The sequence below is a fragment of the Odontesthes bonariensis genome, chromosome 24 (genome assembly GCF_027942865.1).
Source record: "Odontesthes bonariensis isolate fOdoBon6 chromosome 24, fOdoBon6.hap1, whole genome shotgun sequence".
Taxonomy (NCBI): Eukaryota; Metazoa; Chordata; class Actinopteri; order Atheriniformes; family Atherinopsidae; genus Odontesthes; species Odontesthes bonariensis.
The window spans coordinates 14,298,225-14,323,875 of record NC_134529.1 but is presented as its reverse complement, the minus strand read 5'-3'; the positions used below and the strand labels follow the sequence as shown (position 1 = coordinate 14,323,875).

Here is a 25,651-nt window from a genome sequence, read left to right as displayed (position 1 = left end):
GTGTGTTATGTAATCCTTTGTACTGTGTGTCTTGATTTCTTTTTGTTTGTATGGACCTTGAGTCTGAAGCTATAGCTTCTTGAATCTTGACACATTCCGCTTGCCGTAGTTCAAGATGTTGCAGCGCACATTTGAAAACGTGAGGCGCTAGAGAGCAAATTCATTCAACTTTGCAAAATAAAATTGCACCACTAGATGGGGGAAGAAATTACATAGTGTCCCTTTAAGTTGGAGTACCGTGTTGCCCCATTACCATTTACTGGCCTCTCGGGGGCGCCTACTTCTTCTTCTTTCTCCTTTCTTTAATTTGAGGACATCAGTGTAACAGTGTCACAGCGCCACGAGCGTTTAAACGCGGCCATTTGAATAAACTCTATAAGAAACATGAGATGCAACAAAGGCTTCTTTTTGTTACCAATAAGAGGGTCAGGGAAAGCATTTAAGATTAAGATGCATGACAGCAACAACAAAAAACACTAAAACTAAAACTGTCGGGTTGGAGGAGACGGTGGCAGTCTGTTGCTATGGGAACCCATATAACTCCCTCAGAATGACCCCCAAAAGTTATAATAGTTGTAAAATCCGTTTATAGGGCTCCCTAAAGTAATAATTGAGTAGGATTGGGTCTTAAAACTGTAAGTGAGCGCATTCAGTGCCTTTGACTTCTGGATCTGCTGCAACTCTCACTGGGGAGGGTGACGCCCCAACGCGCCAAATCCCACTTCTCCCCGATTCCAAACTCATTCTGAAAGAAGACAACACGGAGACGGCACAATGACCGGTAGCATCGAGGGACTCGAGAGGTTCGACAGTTTGGGAAAGGGACGAGGTCTCCGCGTTACCAGGCCTTTTAAAGTGGGAGCGCTCCTGTTTTCGTGCCCGGCATATTCATCCGTGCTGTCGGTCAAAGAGAGAGGCTGCTTCTGCGAGTTCTGCTTCACCAGGTCAAATAGGCTACAGCCCTTCAGATTTAGTCACTCATATCCTGAGACAACTTTACTAATGTGATTGTCTGTGACAGATTCAGTGATGCAGTGTGGCTAATTATCACGTCACGCTTCATAATATTGAATTAGTATAATGAAAATATATTGTTCTGAAGCCAGATCTGATTCTACGCGCGGTCATTTTGGTGCAGGCTATGAGTCACATATGGCTCAAACATGTGAGCGCGTCTATTTCGGTTGTACTCATGGCTCATCTTTCTGAGTGATGCTCAGATACCTGCTTTCACGTATCAACTTACCCTATGTTGGAGAATATGAATGGCTTCGTGGAGATATTAACTTCTCTTTTTATCTGAAAATACAGTTGTGATCAATTAAGGGGCTCAATCACTGCAGCCAACAGCCTATAGGTGACTTAGTCTCCTAATCTCTTGAGTTAATGCAGGTCCATTTGTTCAGCAAACATAATTTCATATGCTTTAGTATTAATAATTAACCTTAAAGCTTGCAATGTAACATGCCTCTCTCATTTATTAAAGGACTCCCTCAGTTTGTTTTCCTGGCCAAGCTTTCCGTACCTTTCATTTGAAAAAAATATTGTTATTAGCTGATATCATGATAAAATTGATATGCCAGCTTTTGATTTTTGTATTACAGATTACAAGTTTGCATTGTCAAACAGAGTACTTGTAGTAGTATTTGCCATATTTGAAGGAACATGATTTTTCATGTTAGATTGTAAGCACAGTTGATTAACTTTCAAAACTGTGTATTCAGCTGATGACTGTTTGGTAAGACACTGCGATGCCTGTTAAGTGAATCAGGTTCTCAGTTTAAGTCTTGAGCCTCAAAAGGCTGTTGTTTATCCTACAAAGCATTAAGCCTTGAACTTACAGCATTGCAGTTTGTCCAGCCTAATTATATTCACAGCTGCAAGAGCTTGTCCATGCCCTGTGCAAAACTGCCCGAACATAGTCTTATGATCATTTTTGTACCCACTGAGAGTGAGGAGAATTGCTCCAATTAAACACTTTTTAAATTGCATCTTAAAATGACACGTCTACAATCCTTTATGACCAGTTTGACATATAGATGTAATCTTTTCATTACAACAGGACATTGTCGTGTATTCCTAGTTTTAGCCTGTCACACTTTTCTCATGACTCACGCTGACCACTGAGCAGCTAATATAGACTTTTATTTACTTGACAGAGTAAGCGTCTCAGAATTTCGGACTACTTTGCTGTTTTAGTGTGTTACACAGACAGCTGGTCTGTCACATGGTCAGCTCTATTAATACCACAGAATGTTTTAACGCCCTTCATTGCTATCAGTTTCTGCAGACCTCCAGCAACTGCTGCTCCTTGTCTCAGAGTTCAGAAGCAGGATGTTAAAATATCCATACACACACTCAACACAACTAGATACTGTTACACAACAAGATGTACACACGTAGATACTTCATTACAGATACATTCACAAGAATGAAGACTGTTAGACATCCTTGGCAACAAGGTTCTCACTCAATGAGTTCTGATGTGTGATATTTAAGTATTTTTGTCTATGAAGGGGTATTTATCCAAGATGTTTCTTTTATGATATGCAACATGCCATCCAGAGTCTGATGAAAGTTTTCTTTTACAGGAAAGAGAGCTTGGCGAGATGTGGGAAGTGCAAGAAAGCGTTTTACTGCAATGTGAAGTGCCAGGTAGGAAACTAAGGGACACAGTGGGTATCAAATCTTGAGTGAATTTTAAAGGACAAGGACACAGTATGAAAATACATCTTGAACCTCAAAGTTCAAAACTATAAGATTATAGTTTGCATGTGACAGCTGTTGTACATGTGACACTCTTTGACTCAACAACAAGTGGACGGTCTGTCACTAAATTTAGCCAAGACTTTGACGTTCTCAATAGTTTGGATTCTGATGATAGTGGTGATGTGGTGATAATCCTTTCCTCTGGTTTCCTCGAGACTTGATCAATATTTTTCCCTTTTGGTGTTAATGATAGAAAAGTGTTTACTCAACTATTGTTGTCTGAACAGGCCTCAGCATGCCATGGCTGCACTCAGCTGTCATTGTTTCTTTCAGACACCATTGTATCACTTAAAAGTGTTTTATTTCAGTGCCATTATAAGTTCCGTTTAAATGAGTATATTATATATTTTTTAAAAGTCATTGATGGTGCCACAGTTCACCTTCCAGTCCAAAATAACGGGGCTCAGCTGAATTCATGACTACAAAATGTCCGCTGGGTGATCTATGCAGTTCTATCAAATATGCTATACCATATCACATTTGTTCATGTAGAATGCTGTAGCATGGTAAATTGGTTTAAACCTGTGAGACTTGGACTAAGCCATCCATAAATGGGCCAGATTGCATATTGAAGGGGTGAGGGTAACATTAGATCAACAAAGTGATGGTGTGTCACACTGCTGGTTAAGGGCAGCTGGTGTCACTTAGAAGTTGCCAACTGTTAGTTCTTCAGTTATTGTTGGATATAAACTGTGAATAGTCGGCTCTACTAAAGATGCTCAAGTCTCTGTTGGAAATAAGCTGAAATATAACTCTTTTCAATGTTCTATGTGTGTTTGCTTGCGTGAAGAAAGAAGACTGGGCCATGCACAAGCTGGAGTGTTCAGCCATCAATGCATTTGGAGAGAACTGGGGCCCTTCAGAGACGAGCCGCCTGGTGGCCCGGATCCTCGCTAAGAAGGTTGGACACTTAATGAGAGACCATGTATTTCTGGAGCATTGCCAAGCACGTGCTGTGGTAAACATACCTGTTCTCTGCAGAAAATACAGAAAGAGCGATGTGTTTCTGAGAAGATGTTGCTCATAGGAGAGATGCAGTCACGTGAGTCCCTGCTAGTTTGCAGCAGAAGAATAAAAGCATGCGTGAGACCCGCATGGAATATGTCTGTGTAGCTTCATTATAAACTTCAGACCTGCATGTCTTCATAATATAAAACAAATGTAATTTGGAATTGGAATGAAATAATTATTTCTTTATTTCTTTGAAATGCTGGGAGTATGTGAGTGTAGGGTGAGGGCAAATTCTTTGTCACAAGTCAAGGATAACACACACTCACAGAGAATCTGGCAAGTAACAATATTTAGGCTGCATGATCTGTACAGGAACAATATAAACATGGTGATGTGTTCCTCTCTTGGCGAGTTATGAAAGAAGCTGGGCTGACTATTCATGCTGATTTAAAGTGTTAAAGACAGGCAATATACAGCAGAGCAGCGAGTAACTGGTTCAGAGGACAAGACCAGCAATACAAATGTGACTTCTGTGGAAGCTGCTCAGACTGGAAGTGGATTCTGAAAGCTAGTTAGAAAAATCTGTCAGTCTGTAATGGTCATACTGTACAGTTTGAACATTCAATACCATTTAGCTCCCCCTGTATGAAGAGGGAAAGATACAACCTCATAGAACAACCTTTTATTGATTAGCAGTGACTCTTCCCTAAGTGGACCCAAACTGTTCCATATCATTCCAAAAGGATGGTGTATTTTTCAGAAATATATTTCACAAACTAATGAACAATTTATTGTGAAATCACTGCGAAATTATCCAACCCCCATTGCATATAAGATTTATTGTCAAAAATATATTCACGCTGTTATGTACCCAGCTTTGTGCTATCACCAGATGATGTCTATATCTGCATGTGCATCTTACTGTATAAACAACAATATGGCAAGGTGAGAAAATGGTCCAGGAAAGTCAAGATAAGTGGTCATTGCAGAGGTACAAATGCTACATAGCCTGGATGTGGCAGAAAGAGAAAATTATTAACTGCAACCAGACTACTATGAAGACAGGAGGTACAATGTAGGTTTTTGATTGGCCAATATTGGGCAGATAATATCGATTGGGCCATTATCTCACCCTTAACTTACAACAGTTTAAATGCATGCTGGCTTCGTGACAAAAAGACATGCTTTAAAAAATAAAATAAGATCAAAATGTCTGTTTCCCTGCCTGTAACAGATGTGGAGGATGAAGATAATGAGAAAAAAGAGGGGACTGAGGCAGACATTGCTGGACTTTATCGCTTCTTCAAACATTTGGAGGTGCCTGACCACAAAGACCTGCTCACACTCTTCTCCCAGGTATCTCACACAAACACACAGATGGATTTTAGATTTTTCTGCTTCTTTTATTGCTACCTAAAATGAGTCCTTTGCAGCTACCTTGTGTTTTTGTTTTTTTTTTACTTTCTCCCCTGTGCTTTATTCAACAGGTTGCCTGTAATGGTTTCACAATAGAGGATGATGAACTTTCCCACTTGGGAACTGCAGTCTACCCAGAGTAAGAAGGAAGAGGGAGGCAAAAACACTTGGTGCACAAATAATCATTACGACACAGGCGTGCCAAGCTACCTCAACAACTCTGAGAGCAACCATTAGCAGAGTTTTTGCATTATAAAGATCAGGACAGATATCCTGAGAAGCCATACTTTAAATTCTTGCGCCACAACATTTTCTTTTGCAGTAGATCAATTGGTTGTAAAATGGTCTCTGTGCTGTGGCTCAGGCTGTACATTAGAGGGTGAGTTTGCCCCCTTGCCTCTTTGTTGAGCTTTTTCTGGCCATCACTCAGGTTAAATAAGGAAGGTTGCCAGCTTATTTCAGGGACATTCAAGGCGTCTCTGTTGAGTGCAGTGTTAAAACCACTTAAAGTAGTTTTGTTACCATTTTTAACAATGCTTTGGCCCACTTCTCCTACAAAACAAAGGTCTTATCTCTTCCCTGTCTCTTTACATCTGTCTTTCCCCACAGTGTGGCACTGATAAACCACAGCTGTCTCCCCAGTGTTATAGTCACATACAATGGGACATCAGCTGAGGTTCGGGCTGTGCAGGACATGAAACCCGGAGACGAAGTGAGGAAAACAAACTGTAGAAATCAGGGGGGCTAGATCTTGTTCTTGGTTTCTTGTTATTATTATTATTATCCAGTAACATATGTTAAGCTATTGACCTTGAGAGTTATGTTTGATTTTAGGTCAAGTAATATGCTTATCCTTTTTTTAAAATTATTTTTGAAACAAGCTCGATGAGAAAAAGTATGTGATTCACATATCTGTCCACTATTTATCATGTTCAGCAAGTAAGATGGTAAGCTGACAAAAGGAGCAAAATCCACAAACAAAATACTTCTAAAAAATCCTTAATATACATCCTACAGCTTCTATGTGTAATTATGAATACTTGAATGGAGTGACTGAAAGGTAAAGACAGGCATGTAAAGATGTGAGCAGTGAGCCACTGCACTGCTGATCTGCAGTAGTGGGTCAATCACAGTTTAATCATGAGCTTGTCAAGACTGCAGGTTGCCTCTGTGTGTGTGTGTGTGTGTGTGTGTGTGTGTGTGTGTGTGTGTGTGTGTGTATGTGGTTTGAAATGGGGATGCACCAGCTGATTTAAGCAGGGTTATTTTCACCCCTGCGTTAACAAACTCTCTGGCAGGAAACAAGAAGAAGAATGTCAAGGACAGAGTCCTTTATTTTTCATTTATGTGTGTATTAAATCCATTTCTAGGTGCTCATCAGCTACATAGACCTCCTCTATCCAACAGACGATCGCAATAACAGGCTGAGAGAGAACTATTACTTCACCTGCGACTGTCTAGATTGCACAAACAAGTCCAAAGTAAGACCCAATAAAAGGTGAAGGTTTAATCAAATCGTATCCGTTGTTATGGTGGACCCTATCTCACAAGTGTATCTATAAGTTGTTATTCACTGCTTGACTGACGTGCTCTGCCTTCTGTTTTCACCAATAGGACAAGGCTAAGTTGAAAGTACGTAAGCAGAGAGACCCCATAGAGCCGCAGGTCATCAGCAACATGGTGCGTTACGCCAGGAAAACTATCAGAGAGTTCCGGGCCCTCAAGCATGTTAAAAATATCCTTTATTGCCAGTTGATATCATCATCTTTTGTGTTTTACAATTCATCTAGTTTTATTTAAGAACAAGAAAATCAGAAACACCTACAGGATTTGTCTGCTAGAAAAACAGTTCATTGGGCTTATTTATGAGCTCATAGTAGGTCAGCTCAACTTAATTTCCCTGCTTTATTGCATCCTCGGCTGATTGGGTAAATGCTTTATGATATTTTATGTCATTATTATTAGTATTTGGCTTTATAATCAGAAGCTTTTTTATGTAGTCAACTCAGCTCTGGATGCAGCCTTGACTCTTAGCACCTCCCAGTGAGTTGCTGGAGATGTGTGAACAGAGCTTGGAGGAAATGGGTACTGTCTTGGATGACGCCAATGTGTACATGCTCCACATGATGTACCAGGCCATGGGGGTTTGCATTTACATGCAAGATGCAGATGGAGCTATCAGATATGGAGAGAAGATCCTCAAAAAATACAGGTACTAAGAAATTTTAAAAGAAACGCAATTTCACCTGCAGCAATTTATATATAACACAGATTAGATGTTACAGATTACAGTGTTCCATATCAGTAGAATTACATATTTTGTTCTAAGTTCTTTTGTTTCAACATTGTTTCAAATCCACTGGAGCTGAAATTCCAAATTCAGGATGCAAAATGATTTCTTTCGGGAAAATATCAATTGAAATGTATTATTTACAAAAAAAATTGTAGGAAATTGTAACTCTTGTATTAATAAGATATCAATTATTGCTACAAGTTATTTCAGAAGGACAAAAATATTGTTTACCCACTGGTCAGTTTTGAGATATTTTGGGGTTATGGTTTTTGCTGTTGTCTCTTCCTTTTAGACCTGTAAAAAGCACACACATGGAAATCTGCACTCTCAATCAGATAATGCAATTAAAAGTAATCACATGATAGTTTTTCAAAACTTTTAATACATACACTATATTTAGTATCTACTTTTTGAATTTTTGTGAGTAAACTGTGCATATATGCCTTGTGTCCAATGCAGCGTGCTGTATCCACCCTACTCCTTAAATGTGTCCTCCATGTACCTGAAGATGGGCAGAATCTACATGCAGATCGAGCGAAAATCAGCAGGAATCAGCGCTCTCAAGAAGGTAAAAGTGGCTTGCTAAGTTCGTGTCAGTCTTGAATACATGGGATACAAAACAGGTTTAACCAGCAAACTATAAATATACGAGTTGTTTTATTTTAAGACAGTAAGTAATACACTAAAGATTACATGTAAAACTTCTTTAAAAACACAACATTCTAAAGGGGTAAATGTCCAATCAAGGAATGGATGACAGTGTATTTTAGCTGGCACTTAGGTGTTCAGGTACAATATACACTGCTAGAGAAATAATGTGCATGTTATAAAAGTCCTTTGTTCTTATGTGCACAGGCATTGGCTATAATGGAGGTGGCTCATGGGAAGGATCACCACTACATTAAAGGGTTGCGCAAAGAGATCGCACAAAAATGAGGACGGCAGAGAATTGAACAGTCAATCCCTATGGACTGCATACTTGACTAGGAGCTTTACTTTTTGTAACTTAAAGGGGAACTCCGGGGCATTTGAAGCGCAATCCCATTGCTAGAGGTTGTCAAATACTGACAGTAGGACACAGACAGGTGCAAATCGGCGCTCCCTGTGCGGCGATTGCGCTGTTTGCGCAGCCTGTCATGCTAGCCAACTACGTGGTGGCTAAGGGGCAAATAATAAACCTTCCACGTAAAACAACAACTTGCACACTGCAGAAACGTCACACCACTTTATAAACCATCCGACAATAAAGTCACAAGCCTTACCATCAAAACCATATGCATGGTTCTCACATTACTGGCATGGGGACGTTACAAAACAACATTTAAAACATTACAACAATACATGCCCAGTAATATTGTTGTAATGTTTTAAATACTTGAACGCAGTTTTTCTAGAGAAAATAATTGCTTTGTAAATGGGAGTATCGTCCATTGACTCTTTTGGGCTTTCACATGCGCGAGCATATCGACAAGAGGTAAGTGACATGCTGTTTATAAAGTTGTTTTGTAACGTCCCCATGCCAGTAATGTGAGAACCATGCATTTGGTTTTGATGGTAAGGCTTGTGACTTTATTGTCGGATGGTTTATAAAGTGGTGTGACGTTTCTGCAGTGTGCAAGTTGTTGTTTTACGTGGAAGGGTTAGCGCTTGCCCCTAGCCACCACGTATTTGGCTAGCATGACAGGCTGAGCGAACAGCGCGATCTCCACACAGGGAGCGCAGATTTGCACCTGTCTGTGTCCTACTGTCAGTATTTGACAACCTCTAGCAATGGGATTGCGCTTCAAATGCCCCGGAGTTCCCCTTTAAGTGTGAAGCGAGCACTTGTGTTTTCATGCAAATTGTTTATTTTTGGATTTTTGATGAATACTTTTATAGTAAGCAAGCATTTAATGTGCAGCTGTGAGAGGTGCTTTTTTTTTTTTTTTTTTTTTAAATAATAACTTTGTCGAAAAAGGTCATTGAGAATTATTTTGTAAAGGACCAGTTTCATTTTATCTCGTGATTGACACGTCAGCTGGACCCGTATTATTATTTTTTTTTTTTTTTTTTTTTTCAACCAGAGTAAAGTTGTTTACAAATGTGTGCATTGGGTCAGGGCAACAAAACCCATGTCATCCAGTTGGACAGCTGCCTCGTGACAAGGGGGCTGTTAAAGCCCTGCGAGGTTCAGCTGTCACAACAGACGGGTGAACACTGTTTGCATTTACACCTTATGTTTCTGTTCAGCACCAATTATGGTTTCTTATACTGTTGGAGGAGTCCTCAAACACACAAATTATCACCAGCCAAAAGTAAATCAATCAGACATTCACAAATAAAATGTTGTTGAGACCACAAACCTAAAGAAAATAAGGCTTTTATTGCATAATAAGCAAGTACAACAGCGTCATACATGTCTGCGGAGAGAAAACAAGACTTGATGCACTCAAAATGCATATACAAAACATATGTACACGTAATTTTGAAATGTATGTGGGAGTTCTGCCAAAAAAACGAAGCTGAAGGGGAAAATTAAATATTAACAAACTGCGGAATGCCATGTGAGGAAATACTGTTTAAGAGAACAGAAGTGCAACAAAACACTTAAAGGTCAAAAGAGCATAAAGCTTATACTTATCTGAGAACATATACTGAAATATATACAGTGAGATATAAAAATGCATGCATAGTTTATTATGTTGCGGTATTTTATGGGTACCAAGTCAAGAAAAGACACTATATAAAACACTTTCACATGCCCATTATGTACAGAGTTATGATTGGACATGGCTGGTTTTGCATTACAATTCAGAAAAATAGAAAAGTATATTTGATGTAACATGTAAAAGGTTATTCCTCAGGGTGTAATTTTATTTAATTTTTTTTTAAAAGGATCTGGCAACACACCTTAGTTAAATAGAAATGGTTTGGTAGAAATAGCTACCTATTTTTTTTGTTTGTTTTACTTTTTTCTTCTTTTTACAGCAAAGTCTGTGGTGAGACTTTTCATTTTGTCAAATCCTAACTCAAGCGTTCGGTCAAACATCTGAAAGTTAAAGTTGTTCTGATAACGCAAACAAGCTATTAAATACTGACTCAAAGATTTGACCTTTAGCACAATAAAAGTCATTAATTCACCAAAAACCAATTCAGAACGAAGAGCTTCTCTGTGCTTCTCACATTTCAGTAAGGCACAATGATACATAATATACAGCATTCACTGCATAATCTTTATAAATTATTTTCAGTTTGGAGAAACACTTTCATGTTTTGAAATGCATTTGGGTAACGAATGTGACAAGTCGCATGTGACTGCAAGAAACTGTGATTCGAGGAAAATAAGTTTTTCAGTTAAACTTTGTGTGCGTGTCTCGCATGTGCGTTTGGAAGCGAAAGAAGGAACTTACAAATGTTTTAGCCAGTATATCTTCACAAGAAAAATTTGAGGAATCTACAGAAAGTTTTTACGAAAATAGAGTTAAAACAAACTTTAAGACCAGTTCAGAAGATCAACGTGAAGCCAAAGATGAAGGTGACCGTAATCTTTAAAAAATATATAAATAAAAACATTGATTACAATGTTGGAGTCAATATTTGCTGTATTAATCAACACTGTTAAAATATTTTTTTCTAAAAGTTTAGAACAGTGGTTTTGAGAAATACTTTAGTTTGGCAAACTCAAAGTCTAGACTGTAGTAATACTGCTGCCACCTACTGTTCATGCAGCATAATGCCATACATAATAATGGCTAAATTAAAAAAAAATGAGAATCTCTCTCTCTAATATGAAACTGGATTCCGATTTCTCCAGATGTTCCTTAAGAAATCTCAAGGACATATAGGCCACATTTATAAAAACATTTACACCTGCAGCAAAGACGAGCTGCTTATTCACCTGACCTGACCTAAAATGAAATAAAGAGCTAAATCTGAATACACGGAAGGGGAGAAACAGTTGATTTCTACACATGAGTACACAAATTCTTTCCTCCCTTGAGGTGACTGTTTGAAACTCCACTGCAAATTTGCAAATTAGAAAAGTCGCCCAAAGGAAAACTCAAATGGACCCCTGCATCTGCTTTCCCCCAGCGATCAGTATACTTTCTTGAGTCCTCATGCTAAGTTGAAGTACCGTTCTCGTGCCATTATGCCACATCGTATATGGCCAATAATCAGGGGCCCCAGCTCAAATGAGGCGGGAGTTCTTGAGGAACTGGATGAGGACCTGATAGACAAATTTGTACTGGGATATGGTCTGCACCATCAACATCCTCTGCTGCCTCAGCTCTGATAACATGGTGGGAACCTCCACTGGCTGAAAGGGAACAAAGAACAGACGGACAAAATATGATTAGAATCTGCTGAGCTCTTAATATGTGCCACACATGCATGTGCAGAATGTTGGCTACAAAACAAATCACTATATTAAGGGTTACATTAAGTCCATTAACCTGCTTTCTCGCTCTACCGCTGTATCGCTACTGTAACGCATGTCGAGCCTCACTGACTTCACAGAAAAATTAACCTAGAGCTCAAAACTTCAAAAGATTTTTCTTTTTTACAGCCTACTGAAACTGCCAAACTCGCCGCCTTGGCTGCAGCCCAGTAACATCACCATCTACACACCTCATTGTGCTCCAGGCAGCTGATCATGAGCTCAGTCAGGATGACCACACCAGTGCGACCCACCCCGGCGCTGCAATGCACCACTACCGGTGGATTTAGGCTCTTTGACGTGTCCAACATGGAATTAGTATGTCTCCTCACAGACTGGATCTCCTCCAAGTACGCTGCAGGGAAAAAAGAAGCGAAAAGAGTTAGATGGGGGATTTCTAGCTGAAGAGAGAATGTGATTCAAGAAATTCTTCTGATGTCTGGCTTCATGACATTAAATGTGAAGTGAAGGTGCTGTGATTGCTAGAAAGAGCAGATGACTCCAAGATGCTGCCACTCACAGAGAAATCCGGGAACATATTCAGGACAGCCCTGCTCAGGCCAGTCAGTGTACTGCAGGTGCCAGACTGTCCTCTCCTGGCCAGATAACAGGTGTTTGACCTTTAACCCCGTGGTGGCGTAACAGCCAGAGTCTGTGCGGAATTTGGTGGTCACCTTGAACTTGCCATGAGTGGCTGAGTTGTGTTTGGAGCCCAGTTTGGGCCAGTAGCGGTGACTCTTGGACCTCCCACCCTCCTGGAATGAGAGCAGGATGAGAGGTGATTAATGGGTGAAAGTAGGGAGGAAAAATAAGATGGAGGTAAGTTAGACAGAAGCGGCGAGTTATGCATAAACACACAGGGACGGTGACAGTTTTGAAAATGATCCACATCTGTGTATGCATGTGTGTGTGTACCTCCTCTGCAGTAACCATGGCGATGACGCTGACCCCCTGCTCCCAGACCATCTGCCAGAAGTCAGCACAGGTGTTGGCTAGTGGGCCCTGGGTAGCAATGTAGTGCCACTCCTCCCCTCTAATCATAACCTGGGAAAACACACGCAGGCTCAATTAGTGGAGATAATAGTAGACGCAGAGCAAACAACAAGTCAACCATAGTACCTGTAAACAAAACATTTTCTCAACAATAAAACACGTATCAGCAACAAATACAACACAAATACCATGTTATCGAGAGATCGTTTTGACGTTTGTCCCATTTACCACTAGATGGCAGTATAAGGGGCTCTAATTTCAATCTACAGCCTTTTGCTCGCTGCCTGCTCCTTTCTAGCTTTCTTGGGTTTTCCCTCATTGATAATCATGAAGCCACTCACAGTTTGAAACACTTTCCATCTTCAACACACTCCAAACCTCACTGGCATTACATAATGAGCATGTCTCAGCTGATTCCTCAAGCTACCTCGTGACTCTAAACACAGTATTAAGAGATGAATGGCGAATAAATAAGTCCTTTTGTTCTGTTGCAAAAACCTTAGAAGACACAGAGGTAAGACGATTACACCTGGATTAGCAATGATACAGTGATACTTTGATGATCACACCAGATCGTAAATTAGGCATACATAGTAAACTCATCTGTACCCACAAGCTGGTGCACACACATTGTTCTCAACATGAACAGAGAGCCAGTGAGAGCAACTCAGGTTGCTTAAGAGGGTTGGAGTTTGGACAACATTCTTTGGGAATTCCAAGAGCTCTGAGAGCTTAAAGGCCCAAACAAGCCTGAATAGCTGCCTTTCATCCACTCCTCCAAGCCATTACTCGCTTAGAAACAGCCACAACAAGAGCCTAAAAGAAAACTCAATTCATTAAGTCCATACTCTGTTTTAATTTCGGCTGCATGATATGTGTGTTGCAGAGAACTTTGAGTCTGTAACTTTGTTTTAATAGCCATATACAGACAAAATTTTGTCTTCCCCCCCCCAAGCATTATTATTGCTCTGTTTGTCTTTCTGTGCATTTAGAACTTGTAGGACCGTCTTCTTCACCAAGCACACATACACTATAAGCCAACAGCAGAAACCACACATATATTGCAGTGCGCTATCCGTCTATATACGGTTTTATATGGTATATACGGTTACATTTTTTTCATATCTGGAAAAAAATGCCTAAAACAGTTTTTAATTTGTTTTATTAAAGATGTATCCATGCAGGCAGTCTCATTGAGTCTCATTCTCAAGAGAGACCTGTACATTATCAGATTAGCTCACAAACCCAAAAAGTATAAACCAATAAAACAAATTAGACATACGTTGTTCTATTTACTCATTTATTTATGTAGGAAAATCTTCCAAAATTGCATATCTGACTGGCAAAGGTATGTGGACATGAAGTCAGGGGTTTTCAATGAGTGGGTGCCCTGTTTTATTTAAAGATTTGCTATCTAAGTTTGTGGCATGTACAAAGGAGATTTTTGATGAGTCGTTTATGCTCATGAGACTGGAGCGAGACATAAATGCACCAATATCTAAAGAGTTTTGTCTTCACTCATCAACAGTCAGACTGTGTGCAAATGGAAATAAAATTCAAAGCCACTGTTCCCTCCCAAAAAGCGGCTGACCAACAAAGCGACACCTAGCTTCAAGGTCACAAAAGAACTCAGGGTAACTACTATGCACCACAGAGGGTGTTTTTCAATATGCTAATGTTTCTTCTTGCTTCTCTCACTATTCCTAATAAGAAAGTACTTTAAAGTGATGTTTTTGCAACTCAGAAATATGTTATATTGGATTTTTTTTTACTGAAGTATATTTAACATTATACCCATGTCTATTTTGGTTGTGTTTAATTGGGTTCTTTTTCATTTTGTAATCTGGGATTTGTCTGAAAATCTGAAGATGTTTTAGATCATATCTAAACTGTTACTTGCAACTGGGACTTTTTCACATATTAAGCCTTTAACATTCAAACACACCTTGATGTGGGAGGCATTAATGTAGCCCGTGTTGTTCTCCTTGTTGGGTACAAGCTCCACTCGATTTTCCTCATAAGGGACAACGTCACGGAAACGGTTGCGCTCAGCGTTTTCGGGCAAAGTTGCTGTGGTGAGAAGAGAGTCTGCCCTCTTCTTAGGCACCTGTTCGTACTCGGTGAAGACCCGCTCTTCCTCAAGCTTCAACTCCAAAGTCTTACACTAGAGTGGCAGAGAAATAAAGAAATGACAGAGGTCAGCCATCAAGTTAGTCACGGTTTGTTTGTGAGTCCCAAAAAGACTTTCATTTATTTACATTTCACCAAACCCAAAAGGTTATTTTGACCATGAGAATTCTTGTTTAGATATAGGTCCATATTTCTAAGGTCTCAACTAAACACCCTGCTCACTCCAGCATCAAAGAACTCAAAGCATTTGTACTTAATTAACACAGCTTTAAAAGATTTTTTAAAAATGCAGCAGCAGTGGGCACTCATTCTGGTGGGCATACATGTTTTAGTAGGCCAGTCGTGTTTGGGAGGGCAGAATATCTTTCTACCCCTCTTTCTCTGTGGCTCGCTCAAGCTCTCTCGGGTCACATTCTTAACATACCAGCGGGCCTAGAGGCGATAAGCACCACCATGCCACGCGTTCCACAGCCCACTTAGGGGTTTGCCCCCATTAGCGTAGCAACAGCCCGGGACAAAGACAGGGTTTCACACCTCCCACTCAAAAGGGAGCAAACAAGACTATCTGGGAAGTGGAATTAATTAAGTTCATGTGATTATGAGTCAGATTCTCTCCGTTTAATTTCAACGACCAATGGAAACTGGAGGCACGCTTTAAATTTGATCAAAAAGTCTTCTTAGTGTTGAATTTGTTAGGAATATAATACTTTTAATTGTGGGTTAAAAAAGAAGATATAAAAAAAAAGCTTGTTTTTCCATCACTGACAATTACAACTTTCCAATGCCTATCAGTTAGTTAGTTAGTACAGTAAGATCCCCCTGTTAAATAGTAGCACCAAAACAGAAACTCAAAATAGTTTCCAGGTCAAATTTCTTTTAAGGTGCCTGTCAATCAGTGGACTATTACGTCTGACTAAAAAAAAAAAAACAGCATCAAGGACATTTACTACATTTCACAAAATGTCTTCATGATATAGGCCTAGATAAAGTCAGAAAACCTTAAAGAAATTAACCATATTTTGTAGAGAGCAAGCATCTCACCCTTTCGTCTGTAGCCGACTTGGCGCCCTCCTCTGCTGTACTCTCGGGGACAGGCATTCGGGCCACACAGAGTCCATTAAGGGCGGCCATCATCAGAGGTCTCTTCATGGAGTCCACAGACATCTTCTGTCTTTCCAGCGTCTTGAAGAGAGAGGAAAATCTTGGTGTCATGGTTACAGGTACTGGCAGTGATGAAAGTGGCTCTGTGTACATGCGCACAAACACACTGGGCGGGGAGTTTTGACGTGCACGTGCCTCCTTTTTCTCGAGCAAATCTGGCCACCCTAGCCCACAGGTACGAAATAACAAGCCCGGAATGCAAAGCCTATTAAGAGAGACCTGTACCTTCTTATCTATCCCACTGCCTTCAGTTTCCTTTAACCCTCGTTTCATCCTTCCTCACAGATTTTTGAATGTCTCATCTCTTTGTTTATGCCCACCTACCTCTCCAGCCTTCTTTTCTTTACAAAGCCCATATTCTTTCTGCCATACAGACTGTTTTTTCTCACTGCCAAAAGCCAACCCAGATTGCACAGCCCCTCCTTCTACCAAGGATTACCTCTTCTAATCTGCGATGCTATTAAACCTCCAATAAAGCTCCGCCTCCTTCATCCCCTGTGGGACAGTCAAAACAACAGCTTGAAGGTCAAAAAGAGTACCCTTTATGTATAAGATAAACCAGCTGGTAGACATAGGGGTTTTGGACAGAAGTAAATTATTTTGGAGTTTCATGGACTAAAAACACAAATCCAGGTCAGTCGTAGACAGAGGTTTATCACTACCAGGTGATAATATGATTGGACCCATACCTGGACTCTAGTGTCATGTCAACTTTTTGAGACTGAACAGAAAGCCAACACATAACAGAACACCAACTAAAGGAACAATCTAAAGGGATTTGTGCGGCTTTTAGCTGCCCGGGGGAATTCAGAGCCTAGAGCTACCCTCTTATGTGCTGAAACCCAGACTGCTGCAAATAAGAAGCGGAAAACTAGCAAGCAGCAACTGATCATAAAAACAGTCGCAGTATGGTAGGTTTTGTCCAGGACAGGATAGTTTGCCTTGATATTTCTGTTGAATCATAAATACTTGCCTCCCATATGTGACTATGATGAGGAATCTTATGGAAATAATGTATCAATAAGGCTGTTATTGACACAAACCAAGTATGTTTGTGTGCATAAACGCCATGATTAATGCATGTACAATGTTCATTATTCCTGTGTTTCACAGATCAAATAAGCAGTCAGTAGTTAATCAAATTGAATATCCTCATTACCATCACAATTTCCTCTTTTCTAATTTCTTCTATTTTTCTAATTTCTCTCCAATTTCTTTCCAACTACTTTTACACAGATTGCAATAATAGTGTGAAATCATAGAGCAAAGTAGTGCCACTGTGCAATTTCAGCAATAATATTTAATGTGTATTTTCCATGTACTTCAATTGTCTCATCACAAACTTTTGAAAAAAACACAAAATTGACTTTAAATATCCAAAAGTTTTTTTCCATCCACAAATGAAAACTTTGCTGTTTTGAAATTCTTATCCAATACTTTTCTCCCCAGTACCACCTATCAGATCTGACACATCCGGGGGTTTCTCATGTGATACCTTTCTAGTGAGACTCAGCTGTGTTTCAACTTGAAAACAAAAATCCATGCTGGAATCCATAGTGGCTTACATCCTGTTATCTCTAGATGTTATCGTAGGTGTAATTCATGATCTTACTAAACTTGCATTCAAGTAAGATCAGTTTCTTGTGGTCAAGCTGACTAAATGAGGGGCGTATAGTAGCTTTGTCAAAGAACTACACCACACTATTAATTGAGATTTTGTATAATGCCATACGAACTTCATTAACATTGATTTTCTTAAATTTTCCATCCAAACCAGTTAAATGCTGGGAAAAATATACTTTTGATGATTGAACTCAAAAATGAAACCTATCAAAATGTTTGTTTCCATTAAAAACATCAATATATGTAGATGCAAAAGTTGTCATCTTACCCTCTGAGCAATTTCCCTCTCAACAATGCTGTCCTCCAAAGAGAACATCTCTGAGACCGGCCTCTCTTTGACTGGCTCCTTCCTCACCCTCTCCTTCACACTGGTCAGGTCTGGTTCTGAAATAGATGGACCTAAAACTGCCCCATTGACCCCACTCTGATCCCCTCTGGTCAGTGTCCCACCACTGCCGCCAGGCGTGCCACTACCCTGGGCCTGCACAGTTTTGAGCGCTTGATTGGGGTCCATTGGTCCCTGGCTGCAATGTGGTCCTTGATTGTTGTTGTGGTGGTGAGTGTGGTTGTGATTGTGAGAGCGAATCTGCGCATTGGCAGGATGTCTAGGAGGGCCAGGGTACTCTGGAGGGGGTTTGTTTGGCAGTTTTGCCAGAGCAGCCTGGAGCTGAGCACTGATGCTAATGTCCTCATTCAGACCGGGGATCTGAACATCCAGTTCAGGCCTCTCCTCTTCCTCTTCTTCCTCCTCTTCACTCTCACTGCTGTGTATAAGCATTGTAGCATTGGAAAGAGTTTTTTGATGCTGGTAAGCAACTGATGAAGGAGGTGCTACAGGGGTCTCAGGTGCATTCTGGGCAGGCTTCTGCATGGGCACCTCCTTTGGCTGCTGAGGTGGTGGTTGGGGTTGCAGCGGAGGTTGCAACTGAGGGGTTTGCGGCTGGGGCTGAGGAATGGTCTGAGGCTGAGATGGCATAGCATGTTCTCTGAGAGTATTCCTCCGATGAAGCGGGGCGTTTATCCCCTTCATCACCAGGCCCTCCATCCCACCTCCACTTCTCATGCTGCTGATCACCTCCATGCTGTGTCTCTTGCCGAGGGTGGAGCGGTGTTTAGCAGCTGCAGTTAGAGGTTCACTAACTTCCTGCAGGGACTGGTGCACCACTGCAGAGCTGTCCGGCTGGAAGGTCTTGACTAACAGCTGCACCATGCGGGGAAGGAGCTCTGGACTGCTGCCTCCAATGCAACGATGACGGTGACTGGCAAGGTCTGGTGTGCTGGTGGCTGGGCGGAAGGAGTTAGAGGGGTAAGGTGGAGGAGGGCGTGACATGTGGTTTCTCAGCATGTTAGCTGTAGCTGCATAGCTTCCCATGTTGGTTCCCTGCTGTTTGGTGTTTGCCAGCTCAGGTGTGCTGACAGTATGGGAGATGGAACTTCCAACACCTTCATCGTTACCTCCACCTCCATTAACACAGGGTGAGTGACAAGGACCCTGGCTGCTGGCTGGTCCTCCTTGATGGGGGCCATGGGACACTGGCTTACTATAACTGATCTGTAAAAGAGACAGATCAATGTGAGGTGAAAGGAAACAAAGAAAAAAAGAAATTTAAACACAAAGAATCCACTAGTACCTGTGGTGTGTAAGGCCCTGGGCTGGGGCCAGGGACATGATAAAGGCCCCTCTCCCTCATCTCTGGCTGGCTGTACACCAGAGGCTCAGGCTGGCGGTAAGCACAGGCGTTGCTGATGTTCAGACTGCGCAGTGACTGGCTATGGAGGTCATGGTGAGCAGGGAGCATGCGTCGCTTCTGCCGCATGACAGCATCATACTCCGGCGTGGGCCGGTAGGATGGAGCAATGATGGCACTGTGGCGGTGGCTGGGGATGTAGTCAGGGCGCATGATCTCACTGCCAGGAATACTGAGGTTGGAGGACATGGGTGAAGGAGGGACAAAAGTCTGGGAACGATTGAGGGAGCTGAGGCTGGGGCTGCTGTACATGCTTCCATTAGGCACAGTACCGTTTCGGAAGGCAAAGTCCACCTGACAGCGATCCAGACTGGTCTCCGACTTGTAGTAAGGGTCTTCATGGAAGATGCTGTCTGTAGGCCAAACAAAACATGAATAATTACAAAAACAGAAGCATAATAAAACCTGTGTTCCAGACAAGTTTAAAGGGGCCTTAAGAAACAACTGTGAGCAGCAGCAGCTAAACCAAAACAAACTTTTTTTTTTTTTTTTAAATCAAAAGAGGGAAACATTACTCAGGGGAGGAAAAGAACTTTGCTCACTCTCAAAGAGGCACATGCATCATCAAGGTCAGTAGTTATTTGCAACATGTTCATCCAGTTGTTTCTTTTTTTAAGTTCCACTTACATTTTTAACCCTCTGAGACATGTTGCTGTTATCAAATTCTAGAAAAATATTTTTCCTGAAATAGTGAAATGTCTCACATTCAACATGTGGCAGGTTTTACAAAACAAGAATGTTAAAAATAGTTACAGTAGTAAATATTTCTACATGATAAATTAAAGACTTCCTGTATACAGTGACTGGAAAAGTAAAGCATAGACATAATCCTGTGATAGTTGAGGTCACACTGTGGAATTATCTCACACCCACACATTCTAGCACACCCAGTGTGTTTTTTTTACCACTCCTGTTTTATTGTCAAGCCGACATGAGTGAAGTTCTTCGGATTACAAGGCGGTCTGAGTGTGTGAAACAGTCAATGAAAGAGTGAAGCACAAATAAGGTCACTGCTGTGCCCCCCAAACGTTGGGCTCTAATTGGCTGGGAGGTTGTTAAAATATAAGTGGGCTGTGAGTCACACGCTTGATGGCAAAGACGCAATTAGCCAACTCAGATGGTATCGTCAGGGCGGCAAAAGTTTCAAATCACACTGTGGTTTAAGTGGTGAGATGTTAGGGGTGAAACTTCTAAATCTGTCTCTTTGTGTTTGCGGTTTATACATACCTTGAGAGCTTTGTGTGTCCTGATAATGCTCTGCATACTGAGAATGCACTGACTGGAAGTTACAGGACTGGGGCCGTGGCTAAATAAAGAAACAGATTTAATACAGTTAGAGGGCAGCACTGTAACTGTTTCTGAATAAATAGCAACATTTCAGTTTCTTTGCATTACAAAAGAGTCATCATTCCCATCTTTAAAGCAGGTAAATATGACAGACTCAGATAGTACACTTGGGTTAGAGCTTGCCGTTTTCCACACAGTCATCTGAAGACTCCAGTGGAGTAACCGAACATCTATTGTGCCACATTTAGCCAAGCCATTGTCCGGCCTGCTGGATGGGAGAGTCAGAATTCACTGCCTTCATTGTCGCACCGGAAGAAACGCCCTTGCTAATTTTCCACCATCCCCAACACATGTTCAAACCAAGCTCCGTGACATAACTGGGAGCTGCCCTGAGTGGGAGTGTGGCATCAGACTCAAAATTTCTCTCATCTAATTGTCTCACTTATACAGGCCAGAAGCTAGTGTTGTACTACTCGAGACTTTGCTTGGCCTCAAGACTACTTTTTTGACGTCTCGTCTCTCAATCAACCGCATTTTCACTGGGCCTAGTCTCAGACAGCGTGGTCAGACCACGACTGTGGTCACCAAACTGCCTGTCAAAAGTCTCATTGTGACAAAACATAACGGCCTAACTAAGTTGTCAGGAACTTACAAAGAGGTTGCATACCACAAGGTGTTTTTAGTTCATCTTTCACGCATCTCATAGGCTGCAACTCACCTGACTGCTTTAGGTGACCTGCTTTATTGAATATTGAGTGACCCGTGCGTCACATGGTGTTACATATGAGATACGCATTTAATTCATTCATTTCAGTGGGGTTGTGTCTCTACTTATGACAAATCAGTGACTGTCTACTGACGTTCTTCGGTTGAGAAAATATTCTGCCAAAGAAAACAACCATCTGATGCCAAAGTGAATGGGTGAAAAAATCCGCAATATTGCTTTAGCTCTAAAGGCCCTGTCACACTGTTGCGTATGAGAGAAGCGTATGAGTTGCGTATGAAAATTAATCATACGCACGAAAAGTCCTTGAAAATAAAGAATGACTAGCGTATGAGTAGCATATGAACTGCGCATGCCCAGCGTACGTTTCAACGCGCCTATTGAGAATGAGGAGTCACGTGACTCCGGTCGGCCATGTTGGCAGAAGACGCTATTGGTTGCCAGGGGCAACGCCATTAACTCAGCAGCCTTTCCACATTGCTCCATTATTGCAGTAGACGACGCGCTATCAACATCTCTCGAGACATTCATCTCGATCATGCCTCCCAAGAAGCAATCGTCGTTTGCCCGTGCCCTGGGCCGAGGAAAAGGCAAAAAAACACAAGAATCATTCTCACCCAAACCTGCTGAAATGCCTGATGTACCTGCGGCTGATGAGTTACATGCTTCTGAGCGATCAAGATCCCCAACTCCTCCTCCTGACCGCTCCCGTGAATCGTCGGTTGCCTGCCGCCTCCATCTCCGCCCGTCTGGCGGAGATGGAGGCGGCAGACGGGCGGAGGCTATAAATACGCTAGCTGTACGGTACACCTTCATGCCAACATATGGCAATTTATGTCCAGCGTTCTCGACCTATCAGTAACGTACCTATATCGTACCTCTAGCGTATTCAGCGTATGCCTATCGTATGCATAGCGTATTAACCATACGCACAAAAGTTTTGAGCATGTTCAAAAATTTATTTCTGCCTCAGCGTATGCCAACGTATGCCAGCGTGCTTGAAACGTATACAACCTATGCCTAGCGTTCCCCTGGTGTATGTCAGCGTATACCAGCGTATGAGTGATAATTTTCATACGCTAGTGCCATACGCAACAGTGTGACAGGGCCATAAGTTTACTAAGTTTGAGTTATAAGGTGAAAGTTTAGAGCAGCAGTTAACTGAGCTCCCTGTCAGCCTTCTACCCTGGTTTTCCAAGCCGAGTGTGTTTGCCCGCTGATTAGTGCAGGTAAGACAGTAAATACTAGTAAGTTTTTCACAAGGGGAAAAAAAACATACCACAGCATGAAATTGAGACGGGGCATGTGGAAGTACTTTCTACTTTATTACTCATCGCAATACAGGAGCTCTATGATGAGTTTGATAAGGTCCTATGGTTTCCATTCAACATTTGACTGGTCTGGCGCTGGTCTTGACATGTTCTCAACCCAAAGTCTTGGTCTTGTCTTGAGTATCAATTTGGTCTCGATTTTGGTGGTCTTGACTACAACACTTAAGAAGCAGCCCTAAATGACTGTGTTGATGCACTTCAAAGCAAACAAATGCTTGCAAACTGTACCAGAGACAGGCGGTGGGTCCAAGTGGGCCTCCTCCTGATTGGTGCAGGTGAGTGAGTGGGCCTACGGAGCAAAGTGACGACATAAAGGAGATTCAAGACGAGCCAAATGATGAATTGCACAAATGCTAGCGCTCTGAATTCTATATTACCAGACTTATCAAATCAGTGTTGCTATTACATAACCTTCACGGCGTTGCTGAACTCAAGTGTAAAAGTTAAATGACAGACAATAGTAGAAACATTGGCATTCTAATGGCCTTCAGCTGGCCTCTCTGAGCAGCCTCGAGACTCACTCTGCACAGATCTTGTTCTGTTTGTAGAATTTGTGTCTGGAAGTGAAAAGGCGAGCAATGTACTTGGCCATTTCCATGTCCTCCTGCAGAAACAGATACAGTGATAAGAATATTGACATTCTTAAGTAAAACAGTAGTTCTATTTATAGAAAACTGAACCCGAATTTGCCCCCATATTTGTCTCTCTGGAGGGGAATCTGTGGATGTAACCTTCCACTGTAAACCTTGTAGAAAGTGTGTGTGAATGTGCAGAGACCACCTGCAGACACAACACTCACCATGTGAAAAATGATGGTGTCGTCTCTGCTTGTTATCTCCACTGTGATGGCTGACTTGTTGTGCGCTATGGTACCAATGTCCTTCCACCTGTCACGAACACGAAAACACACGCAAACAAAAAAGCATGCAAATATTGAATTTTCCCACCCAACTCTCATTCGTTTGTACTAGTTTCACGACCTCATAATAACAGGTGGGTTCTGAATTAAGACAAAAACTAGCATATTGGCATATCGGAGAGACTTACTTATGGAGCATGATGGATCTGCCATTTCTGTGTTTGACAAACACTCCGATAAAAGACACACCAATGAAAATATCATTTGTGTAGTTATCCTGTGGAATAAGAGAGAACAGCGTAAAGAATGTGTTTACCGCGCAGAGCTGTGAGGAGGCTCGTGCTGACGCTATTTATCTACCTTTGCGGGAAAGCTCTCCTGGCCAAAGCCATCCAGTTTTTCCACCTCCTTAATATACAGCAGTTCTGCTTCAGCAGCCTGCATTCGACTATAAAGTACAGACAAACTTTGCATAAGGAACAGGCAATCTCATTGCTCACATGGGCACTGATGTACAAACAGTACACAATCTAGTTGAGCGTACCAGTGACTCTTGTGCTCCTCGGCAACCTTCTTAGTCCACTCCTCCAGCACCTCCTCTCCATTGGGCCAGTTCTGGGGGAAACACAGAGGCGGGCAAAACAGCAAAGAGCATATATGAGAGAGATGAATGGCCAGACTACAAAACAGGGAATATCAGAATCACATGATGGAGAATTAGTGACAGAGAGAAAGGAAAGAAAAGCCAACTACTTAGTCTCAAAGAAAAGCATTACAACACATGCTTAAGTTGACTGTCGCACAGCTTACACCTAAACTGTAAACCAGTGGCAATGTAAAACATCATGAATCTGTAAACTTAATAAATGTATTGCACTTGATTTTAATCTTGCTCCAAACTTGCTCTCACCCCATACCAGTGTGTTCTTTCTACCCGTCAAACAGATATGCAAGAGGAGGAGGTACACAGATGACACCATGAATGTGCTGCCAGAAGGCACACATTTTTAATTCACATCAAGCTAGCAAGTACAAGCACTGGGGTAAACAAAAAAAGCAGTCGTAGTGTCTGCTTCGTTAATGTAACAGCTGCAGTTCACGATTGTGCCACGCTGAAAGTGATATCTTAATAGGGCCGACAAACTCAGATTTCCGTCTCAAAATGTTACAGAAGAGCATCAGCAGACTAACTTGCATATGACATTGACTTGATCAGTTGCCAGCAGATTAATGGAAAGCACTGCATGTGTGAAAGCGGCTATACACTCACAAACTGAACAGTGAAGGTTTGAGGACTTACCACCGGGAAGAGCACGTACTCCCTGAGGAAGTCCTGAGACGCGTAGTGATTGAAGTCTCCAAAGTCAGCTAAAAATCAAGAAACACACACTCAGATTAGTCATCATTCACAGTAAATGCAAAAATGTCATCTTATGTAGCTTGTGTGACGTAGCTGAAGTTTTGAAATGTGACCTACCGAACTACTAAATGTTCTGTTGAAAAGAGTCAACAAGATACTACATAGTAAGCAAAAGGCACACATTTGTTGCCAAATAACCGATCTTCCTACATTGCTACGATACTCCAAAAAATGCAACCAGGTACTGCACTGCTTGGCTCTCCAAGTAAAGGTGTAAAGGTGTGAACCCCTTCTTCACCTGACTTTTATCCTACTCAAGTATTAGGTTTGTACTGAATGAAGACTACACACTTATATGAACATCATTTGAAGGCCATGGTTGCTGCTTCAGAGGAAGTTTATCGCAAACAGATAAAAGAAAATCACAGGCCCAAAAGATGGAAAGATATCGCGCACTTAATGAAAATAAGGGTGACTATATTAGACAATGAATATTTATAGAAGGGCAGAAATGTTCCTTTTGTTTTAGTTAACAGTTAAACCTAAAATTCAAAGATTAAGAACAAACATGTGAGCAGGGAAAATTGTT

At 41.5% G+C, this 25,651-nt stretch overlaps 2 protein-coding genes across 4 annotated transcripts in view; one reads left to right on the top strand and one right to left on the bottom strand.

Moving 5' to 3' along the window:
• Positions 1-710: 710 nt before the first annotated feature.
• On the top strand, positions 711-8,479 carry LOC142374957 (N-lysine methyltransferase SMYD2-like). The gene is made up of 12 exons (XM_075458841.1): positions 711-944; positions 2,592-2,655; positions 3,560-3,670; positions 3,751-3,811; positions 4,955-5,076; positions 5,208-5,275; positions 5,746-5,848; positions 6,507-6,617; positions 6,751-6,871; positions 7,174-7,348; positions 7,889-7,997; positions 8,285-8,479. The coding sequence occupies exons 1-12, from the start codon at positions 775-777 to the stop codon at positions 8,363-8,365; spliced, it is 1,296 nt and encodes a 431-aa protein (XP_075314956.1). The 5' UTR covers positions 711-774; the 3' UTR covers positions 8,366-8,479.
• A 1,293-nt stretch (positions 8,480-9,772) lies between these two features.
• LOC142375478 (tyrosine-protein phosphatase non-receptor type 14-like) overlaps positions 9,773-25,651 on the bottom strand; it is a 51,712-nt gene continuing 35,833 nt past the window's right edge. For all 3 annotated transcript variants that reach the window (XM_075459505.1, XM_075459503.1, XM_075459504.1), the window contains 16 exons: positions 25,003-25,070; positions 24,247-24,317; positions 24,063-24,150; positions 23,891-23,979; positions 23,643-23,730; positions 23,365-23,447; positions 23,072-23,132; positions 20,729-20,807; positions 19,385-19,854; positions 18,022-19,305; positions 16,011-16,151; positions 14,785-15,003; positions 12,762-12,890; positions 12,367-12,601; positions 12,038-12,201; positions 9,773-11,726 (listed from right to left, as the gene is read on the bottom strand). In XM_075459505.1, the coding sequence (XP_075315620.1) occupies positions 11,598-11,726; positions 12,038-12,201; positions 12,367-12,601; positions 12,762-12,890; positions 14,785-15,003; positions 16,011-16,151; positions 18,022-19,305; positions 19,385-19,854; positions 20,729-20,807; positions 23,072-23,132; positions 23,365-23,447; positions 23,643-23,730; positions 23,891-23,979; positions 24,063-24,150; positions 24,247-24,317; positions 25,003-25,070 (3,398 nt within the window). In that variant the 3' untranslated portion in view covers positions 9,773-11,597. The remainder of the gene's footprint in view (positions 11,727-12,037; positions 12,202-12,366; positions 12,602-12,761; positions 12,891-14,784; positions 15,004-16,010; positions 16,152-18,021; positions 19,306-19,384; positions 19,855-20,728; positions 20,808-23,071; positions 23,133-23,364; positions 23,448-23,642; positions 23,731-23,890; positions 23,980-24,062; positions 24,151-24,246; positions 24,318-25,002; positions 25,071-25,651) is intronic.